Source organism: Myxine glutinosa, chromosome 6 (genome assembly GCF_964187855.1).
Source record: "Myxine glutinosa chromosome 6, kmMyxGlut1.1, whole genome shotgun sequence".
In the NCBI taxonomy this organism is placed as follows: Eukaryota; Metazoa; Chordata; class Myxini; order Myxiniformes; family Myxinidae; genus Myxine; species Myxine glutinosa.
The window spans coordinates 55,778,466-55,794,614 of NC_136266.1; the positions used below are offsets into that span (position 1 = coordinate 55,778,466).

Consider the following 16,149-nt stretch of genomic DNA (forward strand, 5'->3'; position numbering starts at 1 on the left):
TTTGCGATGGCAATTGAGGCCTGGCAATGACGAAAGGGGCAATGGAAGTTTTGGGAATGGGAATGAAGGGAATCTACTCTTATTTCACTCGGTGCAATGGAGTATTTAAGTTAATGGGAGACACAGCCTTACCCTAAGACACATAATAAGATATAAGCTATCGAACAGGGATATTCTATGATTGGCTGACGTGGATGCTTTATGGACTAATTACCGAGACGCCCTTTTTACCTTTACACAACTCCGGAGGCAGGAGGCGCAGAATAACAATAATAATAATAAAGCACACAATAAAAAAACACAATCCTCATATCCGCAACAATATATATATATATATATAGATATATACATATATACATATATATATATATATTTATGTGCATGGCTACAATACTGGATACACTTTTACACAGATGAAATAACATGCCCTCAATAAAAAAAATGAACTGAATGAAAAGTCACCTATGGTTTTATGTTGGAGCAAATAGTCTTGAGGACCTGCAAAAATCTGATTTTCACATTATATCATGCACCTAAATTTGCGATGGTTGAGTAAACAAGACAAAAATGGCATATTTTCGAAATAAAATGTTGTATTCTCACCTTGTCAATTTTTATTTCATTGTCTTTAAATAAAAAGATGCATTGATGATTAAAATTGTAACTAAATGGAATGTTTGATGTCTAGTATGTCTCCTGGTTGTTTTTTTTTTTACCATTTCTAAAATTCCTTGAAATGTGCAATGCGTGGCAAAATAAGTGATTCGTGCATAACGCTTGGTGTCCACCAAATTCACAATAATTGTGATGTCCGTTTCATTTTCAAATCACGAAGGACTCATGAAATGAATGGGGTGTGTAGGTTAAGAAATACCTTAAGAAGAATGCCCTTGATGCTTATTCAATTGATCAATCAGAAAGTTAATTTTTTTTTGCGTTAATCTTGTATTTTTTTTGGTGTCCGCCCCGTTATGCACGAATCACATCCCAGCAAAAGTGAAAAGAAACCCGCATCGCTCGAAACTTGATTTTGTGTAACTCGGGTCCCGTTTGTTGTGATAGCAAAGCAGTCACTCGCTGGCAGACGACCACTCGTTTACGGATGCCGTCAGAACTTGTGTTCATGTCCGTGTCTTCCGGTGCTGCGTTATGCACGAATCCAGCATGCGAAGAGCACTCTCGTCTTCATTTTGGTGAAAACGAAGCATGTAGCAGGTCTGACGCATCAAACTCGGATACTCCAATATATACAGAACAACATAATACATACTTACTGTCTCCTGAAACTTTATTTTTTCCACTCAGATGTAACACCTCGTGTACCCAGTATTGTAGCCATGCACATATATCCAGTCACGTGAAAAAGTAAGTACACCCCATGTAAAGTTTTGACTTTTTCAAGATATTTCAACGCACAGCTATTTGATCTTCATTTCAACAATATTGATAGATAAAGGTGATATAATATAACAAATATCATGAAACATTTACATTTTGTAGTCCATTGTATAATTTAAATAAACATAAATGCAAATTTCGCATGTGGAAAAAGTAAGTACACCCCTACATTTATCACGACTTCAAATACCTAAAATTAGAATCAGGTGCACCAGCTCAGGTGCAAATGATTAGAACATCGCGACTGTTAGAGAGGATCTTGGAGGAACGTGTCTTATTTAAACCTCAGACATTTAGTTTGGTTTGCTCTTTGTTGTTGAAGTGTGCGGCGTCACCATGCCTAGATCAAAAGCGCTCTCTGAGGCCTTCAGAAAGAAGGTTATGGATGCCCACGAGTCTGGGAAGAGATTTAAAAAGATCTCCAAACAATTTGAAATCAATCATTTGACTGTCCGGAAGACAATCTACAAGTGGAGAAGATTCCAAACAACTGCCAACTTGTTCAGGCCAGGCCGCCCCAGCAAGTTCAGCCCGAGAGCTGACAGCAAGATGCTGAAAGAAGTCTCTATGAACCCCAGAATGTCATCATGGGACCTACAGGTAGCTCTTGCCACTGTTGATGTCAAAGTGCATGAGTCCACCATTAGAAAGAGGCTGCACAAATTTGCTCTACATGGGAGGTGTGCCAGGAGGAAACCTTTGTTGTCCAGAAAGAACATCAGGGCAAGACTAAAGTTTGCCAATGAACACCTAGGCAAAGACCAGCACTTCTGGAACAATGTGCTCTGGACAGTTAGTCAAAGGTAGAGCTATTTGGCCACAGTACCAGAAGACATGTTTGGCGAAAACCAAAGACAGCATTTGACCACAAGAACCTGATACCAACTGTAAAGCATGGTGGTGGAAATATTATGGTTTGGGGCAGCTTTGCTGCATCAGGGCCTGGGCAGCTCACCATCATATAATCCACGATGAATTCTTCATTGTACAAGAGGGTGCTTGAGGATAATGTGAGGCCATCTGTCGGAAAGTTGAAGCTCAACCGAAGGTGGACCTTGCAACATGACAATGACCCTAAACATACCAGTAAATCCACCAAGGAATGGCTGAAAAGAAAGAAATGGAGGGTTCTGGAAAGGCCAAGTCAAAGCCCGGATCTAAATCCCATTGAGATGTTGTGGGGGGATTTGAAACGAGCTGTGCATGCAAGAAACCCCTCAAACATCGCACAGTTGAAATATTTCTGCATGGAGGAGTGGGCAAAAAATTCTCCCAGTCGATGTCAGAGACTGGTAGACAGTTATAAGAAACGCCGACTTGAGGTTGTTTCTGCCAAAGGGGGCAATACCACCTATTAGAGCCAAGGGTGTACTTACTTTTTCCACATGCGAAATTGGCATTTATGTTTATTTATATTATACAATGGACTACAAAATGTAAATGTTTCATGATATTTGTTATATTATGTCACCTTTATCTATCAATATTGTTGAAATGAAGATCAAATAGCTGTATGTTGAAATATGTTGAAAAAGTCACAACTTTACATGGGGTGTACTTACTTTTTCACGTGACTGTATATATATATATATATGTGTGTGTGTGTGTGTGTGTGTGTGTGTGTGTGTGTGTGTGTGTGTGTGTGTGTGTGTGTGTGTGTGTGTGAGATGGTTCCAAATATATATATATATAAAATATAAATATATTTACTGTTAAAATTTAAGTCCGAACTAGAGGCGAATCCCTAATCGTGCAGTCTAATCTCGCACGGATCCATTGGTCTGTCATGTCCTGAACTCCGCTAACGATCTTTTTCCTGATACATGGAGAGGGAGGGATTTGTCCCTCAAACTCCCAAAGAAACGCTCCGAGAGAGCTGCGTCTCGACCCTGCAACTAACCACACTCTTGGGGCGGCGAGTCTGAAATATCGTCCATCCTGCGGTGACTGCATCGAGGTTATTCGCCCAGTTCAAGGGTCTTGTACTTATCGTCCACACCAGGTCCATCTCAATTAGTTGAAATATCGACAATGCATTCTGTCTCGGGTTCCACCAACATGCGAGTCCGCCTGCCAGTCCTCGCAATCTCGCTTCAAGTCCTCATGCTGGTTCTATACGGCGTGTTTGTGCGCTACGATCCAAGTGCAGACGCAAAGTACGAGAAGAATGACACGGTTTGGGAGACCAATGAGTTCTACCTTCGATATTCAAGTGAGTCGCCTGAACACGTTGAACAATCCACCTTTTGAGTTTTGATTGAGTGAGACGAAGCAACAGCAGCTTACTTGTAGCTCATTGGATTTGATTTCTATATCGACTGCGGTTTTGCACTCCTGATGATACATTAACTCCAAAATGCCAGGTTAATCTACAGCTGAATGTGTGACAGATTAAGATGAGAAATGATGGCTGCAGCTGATGGTGTGACAGATTAAGATGAGAAATGATGACTACAGCTGATGATGTGGCAGGTTAAGAGTAGAAATGATGGCTGCAGCTGATGGTGTGACAGATTAAGATGAGAAATGATGACTACAGCTGATGATGTGGCAGGTTAAGAGTAGAAATGATGGCTGCAGCTGATGATGTGACAGATTAAGACGAGAAATGATGACGACAGCTGATGATGTGGCAGGTTAAGAGTAGAAATGACTACAGCTGATGATGTGGCAGGTTAAGACTAGAAATGACTACAGCTGATGGTGTGACAGATAAAGACTTTAGAAATGATGACTACAGCTGATGGTGTGACAGGTTAAGACTTTCGAAATGATGACTACAGCTGATGGTGTGACAGATTAACACTTTAGAAATGATGACTACAGCTGATGATGTGGCAGGTTAAGACTTTAGAAATGATTACTACAGCTGATGATGTGACAGATTAAGACTTTAGAAATGATGACTACAGCTGATGGTGTGACAGGTTAAGACTTTCGAAATAATGACTACAGCTGATGATGTGACAGATTAAGACTTTAGAAATGATGACTACAGCTGATGGTGTGACAGATTAAGACTTTAGAAATGATGACTACAGCTGATGGTGTGACAGATGAAGACTAGAAATGATGACTACTGCTGATGATGTGACAGATTAAGATGAGAAATGATGACGACAGCTGATGATGTGGCAGGTTAAGACTAGAAATGACTACAGCTGATGGTGTGACAGATAAAGACTTTAGAAATGATGACTACAGCTGATGGTGTGACAGGTTAAGACTTTCGAAATAATGACTACAGCTGATGATGTGACAGATTAACACTTTAGAAATGATGAATACAGCTGATGGTGTGACAGATTAAGACTTTAGAAATGATGACTACAGCTGATGGTGTGACAGATTAGGACTTAAAAATGATGACTCCAGCTGATGATGTGACAGATTAAGACTTTAGAAATAATGACTACAGCTGATGATGTGACAGATTAAGACTTTAGAAATAATGACTACAGCTGATGATGTGACAGATTAAGACTTTAGAAATAATGACTACAGCTGATGATGTGACAGATTAAGACTTTAGAAATAATGACTACAGCTGATGATGTGACAGATTAAGACTTTAGAAATGATGACTACAGCTGATGGTGTGACAGATTAAAACTTTAGAAATGATGACTGCAGCTGATGATGTGACAGATTAAGACTTCAGAAATGATGACGACAGCTGATGGTGTGACAGGTTAAGACTTTAGAAATATGGACTACAGCTGATGATGTGACAGATTAAGACTTTAGAAATGATGACTACAGCTGATGGTGTGACAGGTTAAGACTTTCGAAATAATGACTACAGCTGATGATGTGACAGATTAAGACTTTAGAAATGATGACTACAGCTGATGGTGTGACAGATTAAGACTTTAGAAATGATGACTACAGCTGATGGTGTGACAGATGAAGACTAGAAATGATGACTACTGCTGATGATGTGACAGATTAAGATGAGAAATGATGACGACAGCTGATGATGTGGCAGGTTAAGACTAGAAATGACTACAGCTGATGGTGTGACAGATAAAGACTTTAGAAATGATGACTACAGCTGATGGTGTGACAGGTTAAGACTTTCGAAATAATGACTACAGCTGATGATGTGACAGATTAACACTTTAGAAATGATGAATACAGCTGATGGTGTGACAGATTAAGACTTTAGAAATGATGACTACAGCTGATGGTGTGACAGATTAGGACTTAAAAATGATGACTCCAGCTGATGATGTGACAGATTAAGACTTTAGAAATAATGACTACAGCTGATGATGTGACAGATTAAGACTTTAGAAATAATGACTACAGCTGATGATGTGACAGATTAAGACTTTAGAAATAATGACTACAGCTGATGATGTGACAGATTAAGACTTTAGAAATAATGACTACAGCTGATGATGTGACAGATTAAGACTTTAGAAATGATGACTACAGCTGATGGTGTGACAGATTAAAACTTTAGAAATGATGACTGCAGCTGATGATGTGACAGATTAAGACTTCAGAAATGATGACGACAGCTGATGGTGTGACAGGTTAAGACTTTAGAAATATGGACTACAGCTGATGATGTGGCAGATTAAGACTTCAGAAATGATGACTAGCTGATGATGTCACAGATTAAGACTTTAGAAATGATTACTACAGCTGATGATGTGACAGATTAAGACTTTAGAAATAATGACTACAGCTGATGATGTGACAGGATAAGACTTCAAAAATGATGACTACAGCTGATGGTTTGACAGATTAAGACTTTAGAAATGATGACTACAGCTGACGATGTGACAGATTAAGACTTTAGAAATGATGACTACAGCTGATGATGTCACAGATTAAGACTTTAGAAATGATTACTACAGCTGATGATGTGACAGATTAAGACTTTAGAAATGATGACTACAGCTGATGGTGTGACAGATTAAGACTTTAGAAATGATTACTACAGCTGATGGTGTGACAGATTAAGACTTTAGAAATGATTACTACAGCTGATGGTGTGACAGATTAAGACTTTAGAAATGATTACTACAGCTGATGGTGTGACAGATTAAGACTTTAGAAATGATGACTACAGCTGATGATGTGACAGATTAAGACTTTAGAAATGATGACTACAGCTGATGATGTCACAGATTAAGACTTTAGAAATGATGACTACAGCTGATGATGTCACAGATTAAGACTTTAGAAATGATTACTACAGCTGATGATGTGACAGATTAAGACTTTAGAAATGATGACTACAGCTGATGATGTGGCAGGTTAAGACTTTAGAAATGATGACTACAGCTGATGATGTGACAGATTAAGACTTTAGAAATAATGACTACAGCTGATGATGTGACAGATTAAGACTTTAGAAATAATGACTACAGCTGATGGTGTGACAGATTAAAACTTTAGAAATGATGACTGCAGCTGATGATGTGACAGATTAAGACTTCAGAAATGATGACGACAGCTGATGGTGTGACAGGTTAAGACTTTAGAAATATGGCCTACAGCTGATGGTGTCACAGATTTTAGACTTAAGAAATGATGACTACAGCTGATGGTGTGACAGGTTAAGACTTCAAAAATGATGACTACAGCTGATGATGTGACAGATTAAGACTTTAGAAATGATGACTGCAGCTGATGATGTGACAGATTAAGACTTAAGAAATGATGACTACAGCTGATGGTTTGACAGATTAAGACTTTAGAAATGATGACTACAGCTGATGATGTGACAGATTAAGTCTTTAGAAATGATGACTACAGCTGATGATGTGGCAGGTTAAGACTTTAGAAATGATTACTACAGCTGATGATGTGACAGATTAAGACTTTAGAAATAATGACGACAACTGATGATGTGACAGATTAAGACTTTAGAAATGATTACTACAGCTGATGATGTCACAGATTAAGACTTTAGAAATGATTACTACAGCTGATGATGTCACAGATTAAGACTTTAGAAATGATTACTACAGCTGATGATGTCACAGATTAAGACTTTAGAAATGATTACTACAGCTGATGATGTCACAGATTAAGACTTTAGAAATGATTACTACAGCTGATGATGTCACAGATTAAGACTTTAGAAATGATTACTATAGCTGATGGTGTCACAGATTAAGACTTTAGAAATGATTACTACAGCTGATGGTGTGGCAGGTTAACACTCTAGAAATGATGATTATAACTGATGAATATATTTTGGGTGTTGGTCTTTGGTAGTGACTTTTTCGATATTTTATCAATTAGTAATTGATGGATTTATGAATCTCCTTTATTAATTTATGAATCTACTGCACATTGGTGTGCAGCTTTTCAAGATGTTCATGTCATGGTGTTTGTGGGCTTTGGCTTCCTCATGACTTTCCTCAAGTTCTACGGCTACAGCAGCGTCGCATTCAACTTGCTGGTTGCTGCTCTTGGCCTGCAGTGGGCAGTGCTCATTCAGGGTTTCCTGCACCAGGATGAACACCATAAAGGTGTCATCTATGTGGGAATCATGAGGTGAGCAGCTGAGGCATCTTGGCCTTTGGAACACTTCAAAATCATCAGGAAGGAGGAGGTACATTGTACACATTTCAAGTAATACAGTTAGGTACACTTTCTGTGCCTGGCTGGATGACCAAGAGGTATGCGCACTCGCCTGTGAGCTTTCACTCACCTCGACCCAACTATAAACTGTCATCTTGGTTTCACTGCCAAGGCAACACATTATAATGTGTGTGCAGCATAGGACGTAGGACTCTTCTTCCATCAGTTGTTATTGTTGGACATTGAAATACCTTATTCATGATGTCTTTTGTGGAGAGTGAGCATGGTATCGCCGTCACGATGAACAAATGACTAATTTTGGCACCTTTAATGGAACATCAGGCCTGGCCAGCCGGTTCGTGAAAGACTTAGATGAAAAACATTCCCTGGCGGATCCGACCAGAAATTGGGAATAAATGGGGCCGTTAAAGTAGTAGTAGTAGTAGTAGTAGTAGTAGTAGTAGTAGTAGTAGTAGTAGTAGTAGTAGTAGTAGTAGTAGTGATCTCTCAAGAGAGCCAAATGACCTTGTAATTACATGCACTTCAAAGGAGTGCTGATGAAATGTACAAGTGTTGCAATTGCCAATTCGCAAGAACAGCAGGTGATGCTAAATGCATGACGGTATAATTATATTTTCATCTCGGATAAGTATTCCAGCTTGTGTATATTCCAGCTTGTGTATATACACAAGTAGTAGTAGTAGTAGTAGTAGTAGTAGTAGTAGTAGTAGTAGTAGTAGTAGTACTACTACTACTACTACTTTTGTTGGAAAGGTTACAGAGATTGCGTTCAGAGCTCATGCAAGCTCAGGCAAACATATGTTCCCAGTTTAATGTCGCTCAATTCCTCATCTCTGCAAGTCCATGGTTTGAACTACAGTAGACAAGGCAGAGCATTTTGAAGAGAAAGCACTACCAAGACAGATAAGGGGAAGGTAAAAGAACGCCAAAGAACACCAAAAAGAATGCCAAATAACACATTTATACAAATAAGAGCAAAGTATCTTGTGGGGAGACCGTACAAAGTGCATCATTTATAGTCCAGGTTTCCTTAAACTTTTGAACAGTGTTGCTATATTCTGCCGCCTTGTACTCCGAAATAATGCGTGAGCGTATTAAGCCCTTCAGACATACAGAACTGTGTTCCACCACATCTTTCTCAATTTTTGCCTTCCTGGTTTTATATATTGCCATTTTCCCACAGGCTAAAATAAAGTTAACAAGGAGATCTCGTGACTTGCTTAGTTTCTTTACCGGGTGCCCGATGATAAAAAGTGTTGGAGAGAAGTGAAGCCAGAAGCGCAAGAGAAGATTTTTCATCAGTAAGAACACTGGTTCAAGACGGTGGCATTGAAGGTATATGTGAAATATAGTTTCCCTTTCACCACAAAAGCAGCAATCCTCTGAGACGTTAGTGAAGTGCCGCATCATAGATCCAGAGCTCAGTGCACCATGTAGCAACCTCCAACTTAAGTCTGCCATCATTCTTGGCGTTGGGTAGAGATAGAGTGAATCCCAACGTGGATGAACAGTCGAAGGAAGTGGAAGAATCTCACGCCAGGGAGTATCCAGTCGGGTTGCAAGAGCTATATAATGGAGCGAGTGGATCACTAGCAGGTATATATTTTTCCTTGATAGCCCACAGAACGACATTTCCACTGTGCCAGGGGTCTTACTCATATTGTTTGCAGGTATTGGCTGAGAGAGCTCGCAACATCGTGGTCGGATTTTAAAATCCATGGAGTTACCGATGGACATCTGTCCAGATCCATCACCCTCTTTGGGATTCTCTAGATATTCCAGACAATCGGGAGGCAAGGAGCTTTTGACCTCTTCAAGTATCCTGGAGGGGATCCTGATTGTCCTCAGGCCCATTTTCGCTGCGAGTTCCTTGGGTAAAAGTGTTCTCTTACCATCGTTCAGAAGGTCTCCCACTGTGGATATGCTACCAGCTAAGAGGTTCCTTCTTACTGAAAAGGAAGCCAGAGTTGGGCCCTGTAGAAGAGGGTTGAGAATGAGCGGTTCTTCTAACAGGTCCTTGCCTGGATAAGGAACTGTTCTTTGTACGTCGACTACATTCCAAGCCTTCAGCATTTCTTGATAAAAAGGAGGCAATGTAGCACTAGACAGGCTCCGAGATGTAATGATGAAAATATTCCTTTTGTACCCAAGATTGAGCACTTTGCTGAAGAAGTATGATGCCAGTGAGCACCATTGCGGTGCAGGGTTCACATGTAGGTAACGTTGTATGGTCTTCAGCCTGGATGCGTGGTAGTGGCTTCGAAGGCAGGGAAAAGACTGTCCACCTTCTGAAAAAGGCAAGCTCAGAATGCCCAGGGAAACCCAGTGTTTACCATTCCAAAAGTAGTCCAGTAGCTTCCTCTGCATCTTAACCAGAAACTCCTCTGGAGTGCTTATGCAAGAGAGCCTGAATACTAACTTCGGAATTATAAACTGTTTAATAAGGAGTGTTTTTTCCCTCAGAGACAGGACTTTTAGTAGTCCACTCCAGTCTCTCAACTTTGCTTCGATCTTGTCCCCTAAAGTGTTCCAGTTAATGAGTGGTGAGGACCCATGGGAAGTGGATAAGTGCACCCCCAAATATTTGAGCTCATTGCGACTCCAGGTCAATTTCTGAAAAAGTGTTGGTAACTCCTTTACCTGCATTTGTCCAATTAGAAGCCCCGAGCTTTTCCTCCAATTGATTGTAGCAGACGATGCTGCTGAATAGACCTGCTGACAATCATAAACTATTTGCATATCCCTTGCATTACTGGCAAACACGAGAACATCATCTGCATATGCAGAAAGTTTGAGGTTGACCGTGTTGTGTGGCACCACAATGCCAGTTAGCCTTCTTCTCATCAAACAAAGGAAGGGTTCGATACATAGGGAATATAATTGGCCGGACAGGGGACATCCTTGTCTTATTCCTCTCTCAAATGGAAAGGGCACGAGCAAGAAACCGTTGACTTTGACTAGGCATTCTGCCGACATGTACAACGTCTGAATCATGCCTACAAATCTCCTCCCCAACCCAAATGCTAGCAAGGTTTCAAACAGATACTCATGGTTCATCTGGTCAAAGGCTTTCTCCTGATCCAAGGAAAGAAATCCGACTTGAGTCCGAGTCATGTCCGCATACTGTATCAGGTCTCTGACAAGGGATATGTTGTCATGTATTGTCCTGCCTGGAATGGCATAAGATTGGTCCGGGCTGACTAATTTTGTCAGGACTGGTCCGAGACGGAGTGACAACATTTTAGCCATGACCTTATAATCCACACACAGCAGAGACACAGGGCGGTAATTCTTCAAGTCTCTCAAGTCACCCTCCTTGGGAATCAAGACCAGCATCGCTCGACGCCAAGAAAGGGGCATTATACCTGTATCACATGCTTCCTGAGCTACGCTTAGGTAATCAGGTCCAACCAAGTCCCATACTTTTGTATAGAATTCACATGATAAGCCATCCATGCCAGGGGCTTTATCTCTTGATAGGCTGTGCAGGGCGGTTTTCAATTCTTCCAGAGATAATGGAGTCTCCAGCTGCTCCCGGTCTTCTACAGAGGCTTCAGGAAGACTACTCCACAAAGTGCCACCTGCACCTGCATCTGTGCTCTTACCCGAATACAGCTGAGCGTAAAAGGCTCTAATTCGTTTTTGAACACCCTCAGAGCCATTGAGCAAGAGACCATCTTCTGCGAGAACACTCGCTATAGCCCTGAATTGACCTTTGCGTTTTTCCACCCCTTTGAGATAATTCAGGACATATTCATCCTCAGAAATAAATTGCAAACGAGAGCGCACATACGCCCCTCGTGCCTTCACACGACTACATGCTTTAAGGGTGCTCTTTTTTTCTTGGTATGCCTGCAGTTCAGTAGAGGTAAGTGTGGCCAGGTGCTTCTCAAGGTGCAGCAGTTCCTCTTCCAGTCTTTTGATCCCTAACCCAAGTGTTTTGCTCGATCCATACGAGTATTCCTGACACAGCAATTTCAATCGTACCTTGCCTACATCCCACCAGAATCCAAGTGAGCAAAAATCTCCTTTTTTATTCCTCCAGGCTTGCCAAAAATTCAAAAAGATTGACAAAAAGGCTTCATCCTGACTTAAAGCATTGTTCAGGTGCCACAAGCCAGGGCCTCGCCTTGTTTCCGCCAGGGAAAACTTAATCCAGGCCAAGTTGTGATCTGTGAAATGGGCAACTTTTATGCCGGTGTCACTGACACTCTTACACCAACGGTGAGACACGTAAATTCTATCGAGCCGGGATTGTGATATATGACCACCTCTGATACTCGTATACGTGAATGTTCTGTCTGTGGGGTGTTGTATGTGCCAAGTATCCCTCAAGTTTAACAGTGTTATGGTTTGTTGTAATATTCTTACAGAGGGATTATGCGGCTCCTGACCTATTCGATCAAGGGAGGGGTTTAGAGTGCCATTAAAGTCTCCTCCAAGAATTACACACTCTTCACCAGGCAAGGTGAGCATGAATCTCTGCAACCGGTTGAAGAAAATCCCCCTTGCAACTCCTACACAAGGTGCATAAATGTTGACGAAATTGACAACAAATTCTTCAAACTTTGCTTTTATATGTAGCAACCGCCCCACACTGGCTTCCTTTACGACAAGTATTTCAGGTTTCCTCTTTGGTGAAAAGAGGGTACCCACTCCACAAGATGTGTCCGTTAGGTGACTGAAAAAGGCCAAGCCTTCCCATTGGTTTTCCCATCGGGATGCAGCCTCTGGGGTCGTGTGGGTTTCCTGCAAAAAGGTTACTTCAAGTTTTTCCTTCACACAGAATGACAATACCTGGTGCACACGGAATGCATCCTTACAGCCATTGACATTCAATGATCCTATTCGTAAGTTTGATGTCATTATTGTATTGAGAGTTTTGTTTCTGTGAAATTCATCCTCCTAAACGAATTTATATTCAGGCCCGTAACTCAACAACTTTGCTAGAAACTTCCTGACTCGGGCTTGTTCGGCCGAGCCTGAAGTCCTTGTTTTATGTCCCTCTCTCCTTAGTGCATACAAGGAATGCACTAGCAAGTCATAATCTTTCCACCGTTTCAGCGCATTTTCCACTTTCTTCCTGCTATGCAAGCTTTGTTCCAGGAACTCGAGTATCTCCTGGCTGGGAATGCAGGAATGGCGTCCTGCAGGTAGGTCTGTCTCTAAACCAGTCAGTGACCCTTGATAGTCTTCCCCATCACCAATACTTTCCTCATCATCGCTGTCTGGAGGTTCAGGATCCTTCTCCTTTGGTGTACTTGTACAATGTGTCAAGTCTTCTGCCATGTCGTCTCTCAAGGCTGACTTGGCATAATCTTCTGGCGCAGAGGAACGCTCCTTTGGCTCTGATGCGGCGGACGTTGCTTCACCTGTGGGAATGGATGCCTCCTCCTCAGTTGGTATAGGAGATCCAACCTTTTGGGGTGGTAAAATAGAGATGTGCTCAACTATTCCCCTTTCTGCGCCAACAGTGAGTGAAGTGACATCACCTGAGATGTCGGTCAGTGCCAGCAACTTTATTGATGCTTGTGTGTCTGGTTCCCTCTCTCTGTCTGTCCCACCGATGAATGCTACTTCAGAATCCTTTGAAACTTCGGTGTTAATCCTTCGGTTCAGAACTGCTCTTGTAGATGTTTCAATCCCTGGTTTATTTTGAAGCTTCGTTGCAGTTGTTATTATTGGATGCATTTTCTCAGGAGCCAACATCACAGTATCATTTGGCCCTGTCAAGTCAGATACCTCTAGGTTGTTTGTCTTTTCCGTGCTGGGTTTACTACCTGACGGTCTCCCTTCCTGTTCATTCTTCAAACTGTCTTTGGGTGGATCTGAGAGAGAAGACTCTCCATATCCTGTCGTTTGATGAATAGTTTCCTCTTCTTCTTCTTCTTCTTCCATTTCTTCAGATTGGGTTACCACTCTTTTCTCCTTCAGAATACTAGGCTTTACAAATCCCTTTGACACATTACTTCCCGTGTCATCCTCAATTGTACCAGGGTGTTCCGTGGTCCCATCCTCTGCGGGTTCTGATTTCCTCTTCTGTGCTCTCTTTGCCTTCCCTACTCCCACTGCCTGCCATTGGTTTATGGCAGCAGAAGAGTTGGGATGAGAAGCTGGTATAGAACTTTCTTGAGGGTCCACTGCCCTCGAGCACAAAGGAGCAACCACCTCTCTTAGGTTACCTACAGTGACGCTGGGATCCTCTCGAGGCTGATCTGGACGTTGAGGAGCTGCAACCTCTTTAATGATGGTGGGGCAGTCTGCTCTCCTGTGATCCTTCGCTTTGCATACAAAACAACGGGGTTCGTTTGTCATATAAAACACCCTGTAATTCTTTCCGTCAAAAGGAATAACAAACGACCCCTCACATTCAGCCTCCTTTCCCAATTCAATGGATACTTGTCTTTTAAAAGACCAGACATGTTGTAGGGAGGGCTCATGACAGCCCAAAGACACAGGCTTGATGGGTGATCTCAACACTCCCAGTCGTTCCAGGAAAGGCACCACAACATTGTCAGGCACGTAAGGAGGTATATTAGATATAATTATCCTTGTACCAAGACTTGAGAGCGGCTCGACTTGTACAAAGAGTCCTCCCACACTAATCCCTTTCTCAATGGCTTTGTTTGCTGCAGCCTCTGAGTTAAGAAAGAACACAGCTTGTCCATACATTTTCGAGGCTGCAACTATCGTTGCTGGATCAACCACACTAGCGAGTGCGTTCACATAGGCCTCTATTTGGGTGATTTGTCCCAACTCGCATTTCACCCCGTGCTTCCTTGTTAACGCCTTAAACGGGTGGGCAGGGCGGTTCCCACCTGCACCAGAGGTAGTAGCGGCCATTTTTGCCCACGTACCATCCAGAGGCATGATTACTATTAACGGTATATTTCCCGTCAAATGAAAATGGAAAAAAAATATCAATGAGCTCGTTCGCGAGCTTTTGCTTATTTCAGCACGTCCGGACCGGTATGCTAAAGATTAACTCAAAAGGATAATCAAATGCGCATTGAGCAAATAACTTATCGGCTTAATCGCCAAAACTATGCAAATTTAGCACAGAAAGTCAAGGGTGATTAAGCAAAAACAAGGAAGTCAAACAGTTTGTGATACGCCACAAATCGGGCGCGACAAATCTAGTCCCACACGGGTGCGGCCGCACGCCGCGGCTAGGCCCAAACACAAAAGGACTAATAACTCAAACGGGACGTCAAAGTAAAGTAACAAAATGAACCAACTCGGTTCAAATAACCCAAATAAACCAAAAATACAAACGAAAACGGAAGCGGGTGAGATGGAAATGTCGAAAATAGCACGGCTCGAGGAGCAGCAAAATGGCGTGGCGTGGCGTAGTAGTAGTAGTAGTAGTAGTAGTAGTAGTAGTAGTAGTAGTAGTAGTAGTAGTAGTAGTAGTAGTAGTAGTAGTAGTAGTAGTAGTAGTAGTAGTAGTAGTAGTAGTACATACTTTCAGCACAAATGCTTCTGCTCATAGAGCAACTTATACATATAATTTTATTTACTTTATCATGACCCACCAATCATACTAATTGACTCCTGTTTGCAATTTATTACCTCCACCATCGAAGGTGGGTGGTGGTTATGTTTTCATCCCTGTGTCTGTTTATCTGTCTGTCTGTGAACAGGATATCTCAAAAAGTTGTGGGCAGATTCGAACGAGACATGGAGGACAGGTTGGGTGTGTGACAAGGAAGAATTGATTCGATTTTGATGAAGATCTGGATCCTGATACTAGAACTTTTAAGTGATTATTTACCATTGAGGATAGGGCCAAAACGACATATATATATATATATATATATATATATATATATATATATATATATATATATATATATATATATATATATATATATATATATATATATATATATTGTCACGGATCTCGGGGGTCGGCTCTTCCCTTATCAAGGGGGGATTAATCCCCTTATCCTTTAAGCTGGCCGTCCCGAGTCCTGGAGCTATGACGTCACTTCCGGTCAGCGCTGAATAGGGTGGTAGGCCAAATTGTTCCTATTACCTAATTACCAGCGCCTTCCGGGAAGCGAGGAAATGAGCCCCGCCTGAGCCGCAGCGTTGGTGGACACGCCGAGCGAAGCGAGCCACGACTCAGGCCATTAACAATGACTAACCCGATTCTGAGCGGTTGCGATCGTGCCACCGGTA

General features: G+C 41.7%; 1 protein-coding gene across 1 annotated transcript in view; it reads left to right on the top strand.

Annotated features, from left to right (window-relative positions):
• The first annotated feature begins 3,254 nt into the window (after nt 1-3,254).
• LOC137429801 (ammonium transporter Rh type B) overlaps nt 3,255-16,149 on the top strand; it is a 102,660-nt gene continuing 89,765 nt past the window's right edge. The window contains exons 1-2 of the mRNA XM_068120056.2: nt 3,255-3,610; nt 7,725-7,917. Of these exons, the coding sequence (XP_067976157.1) occupies nt 3,430-3,610; nt 7,725-7,917 (374 nt within the window). The 5' untranslated portion in view covers nt 3,255-3,429. The remainder of the gene's footprint in view (nt 3,611-7,724; nt 7,918-16,149) is intronic.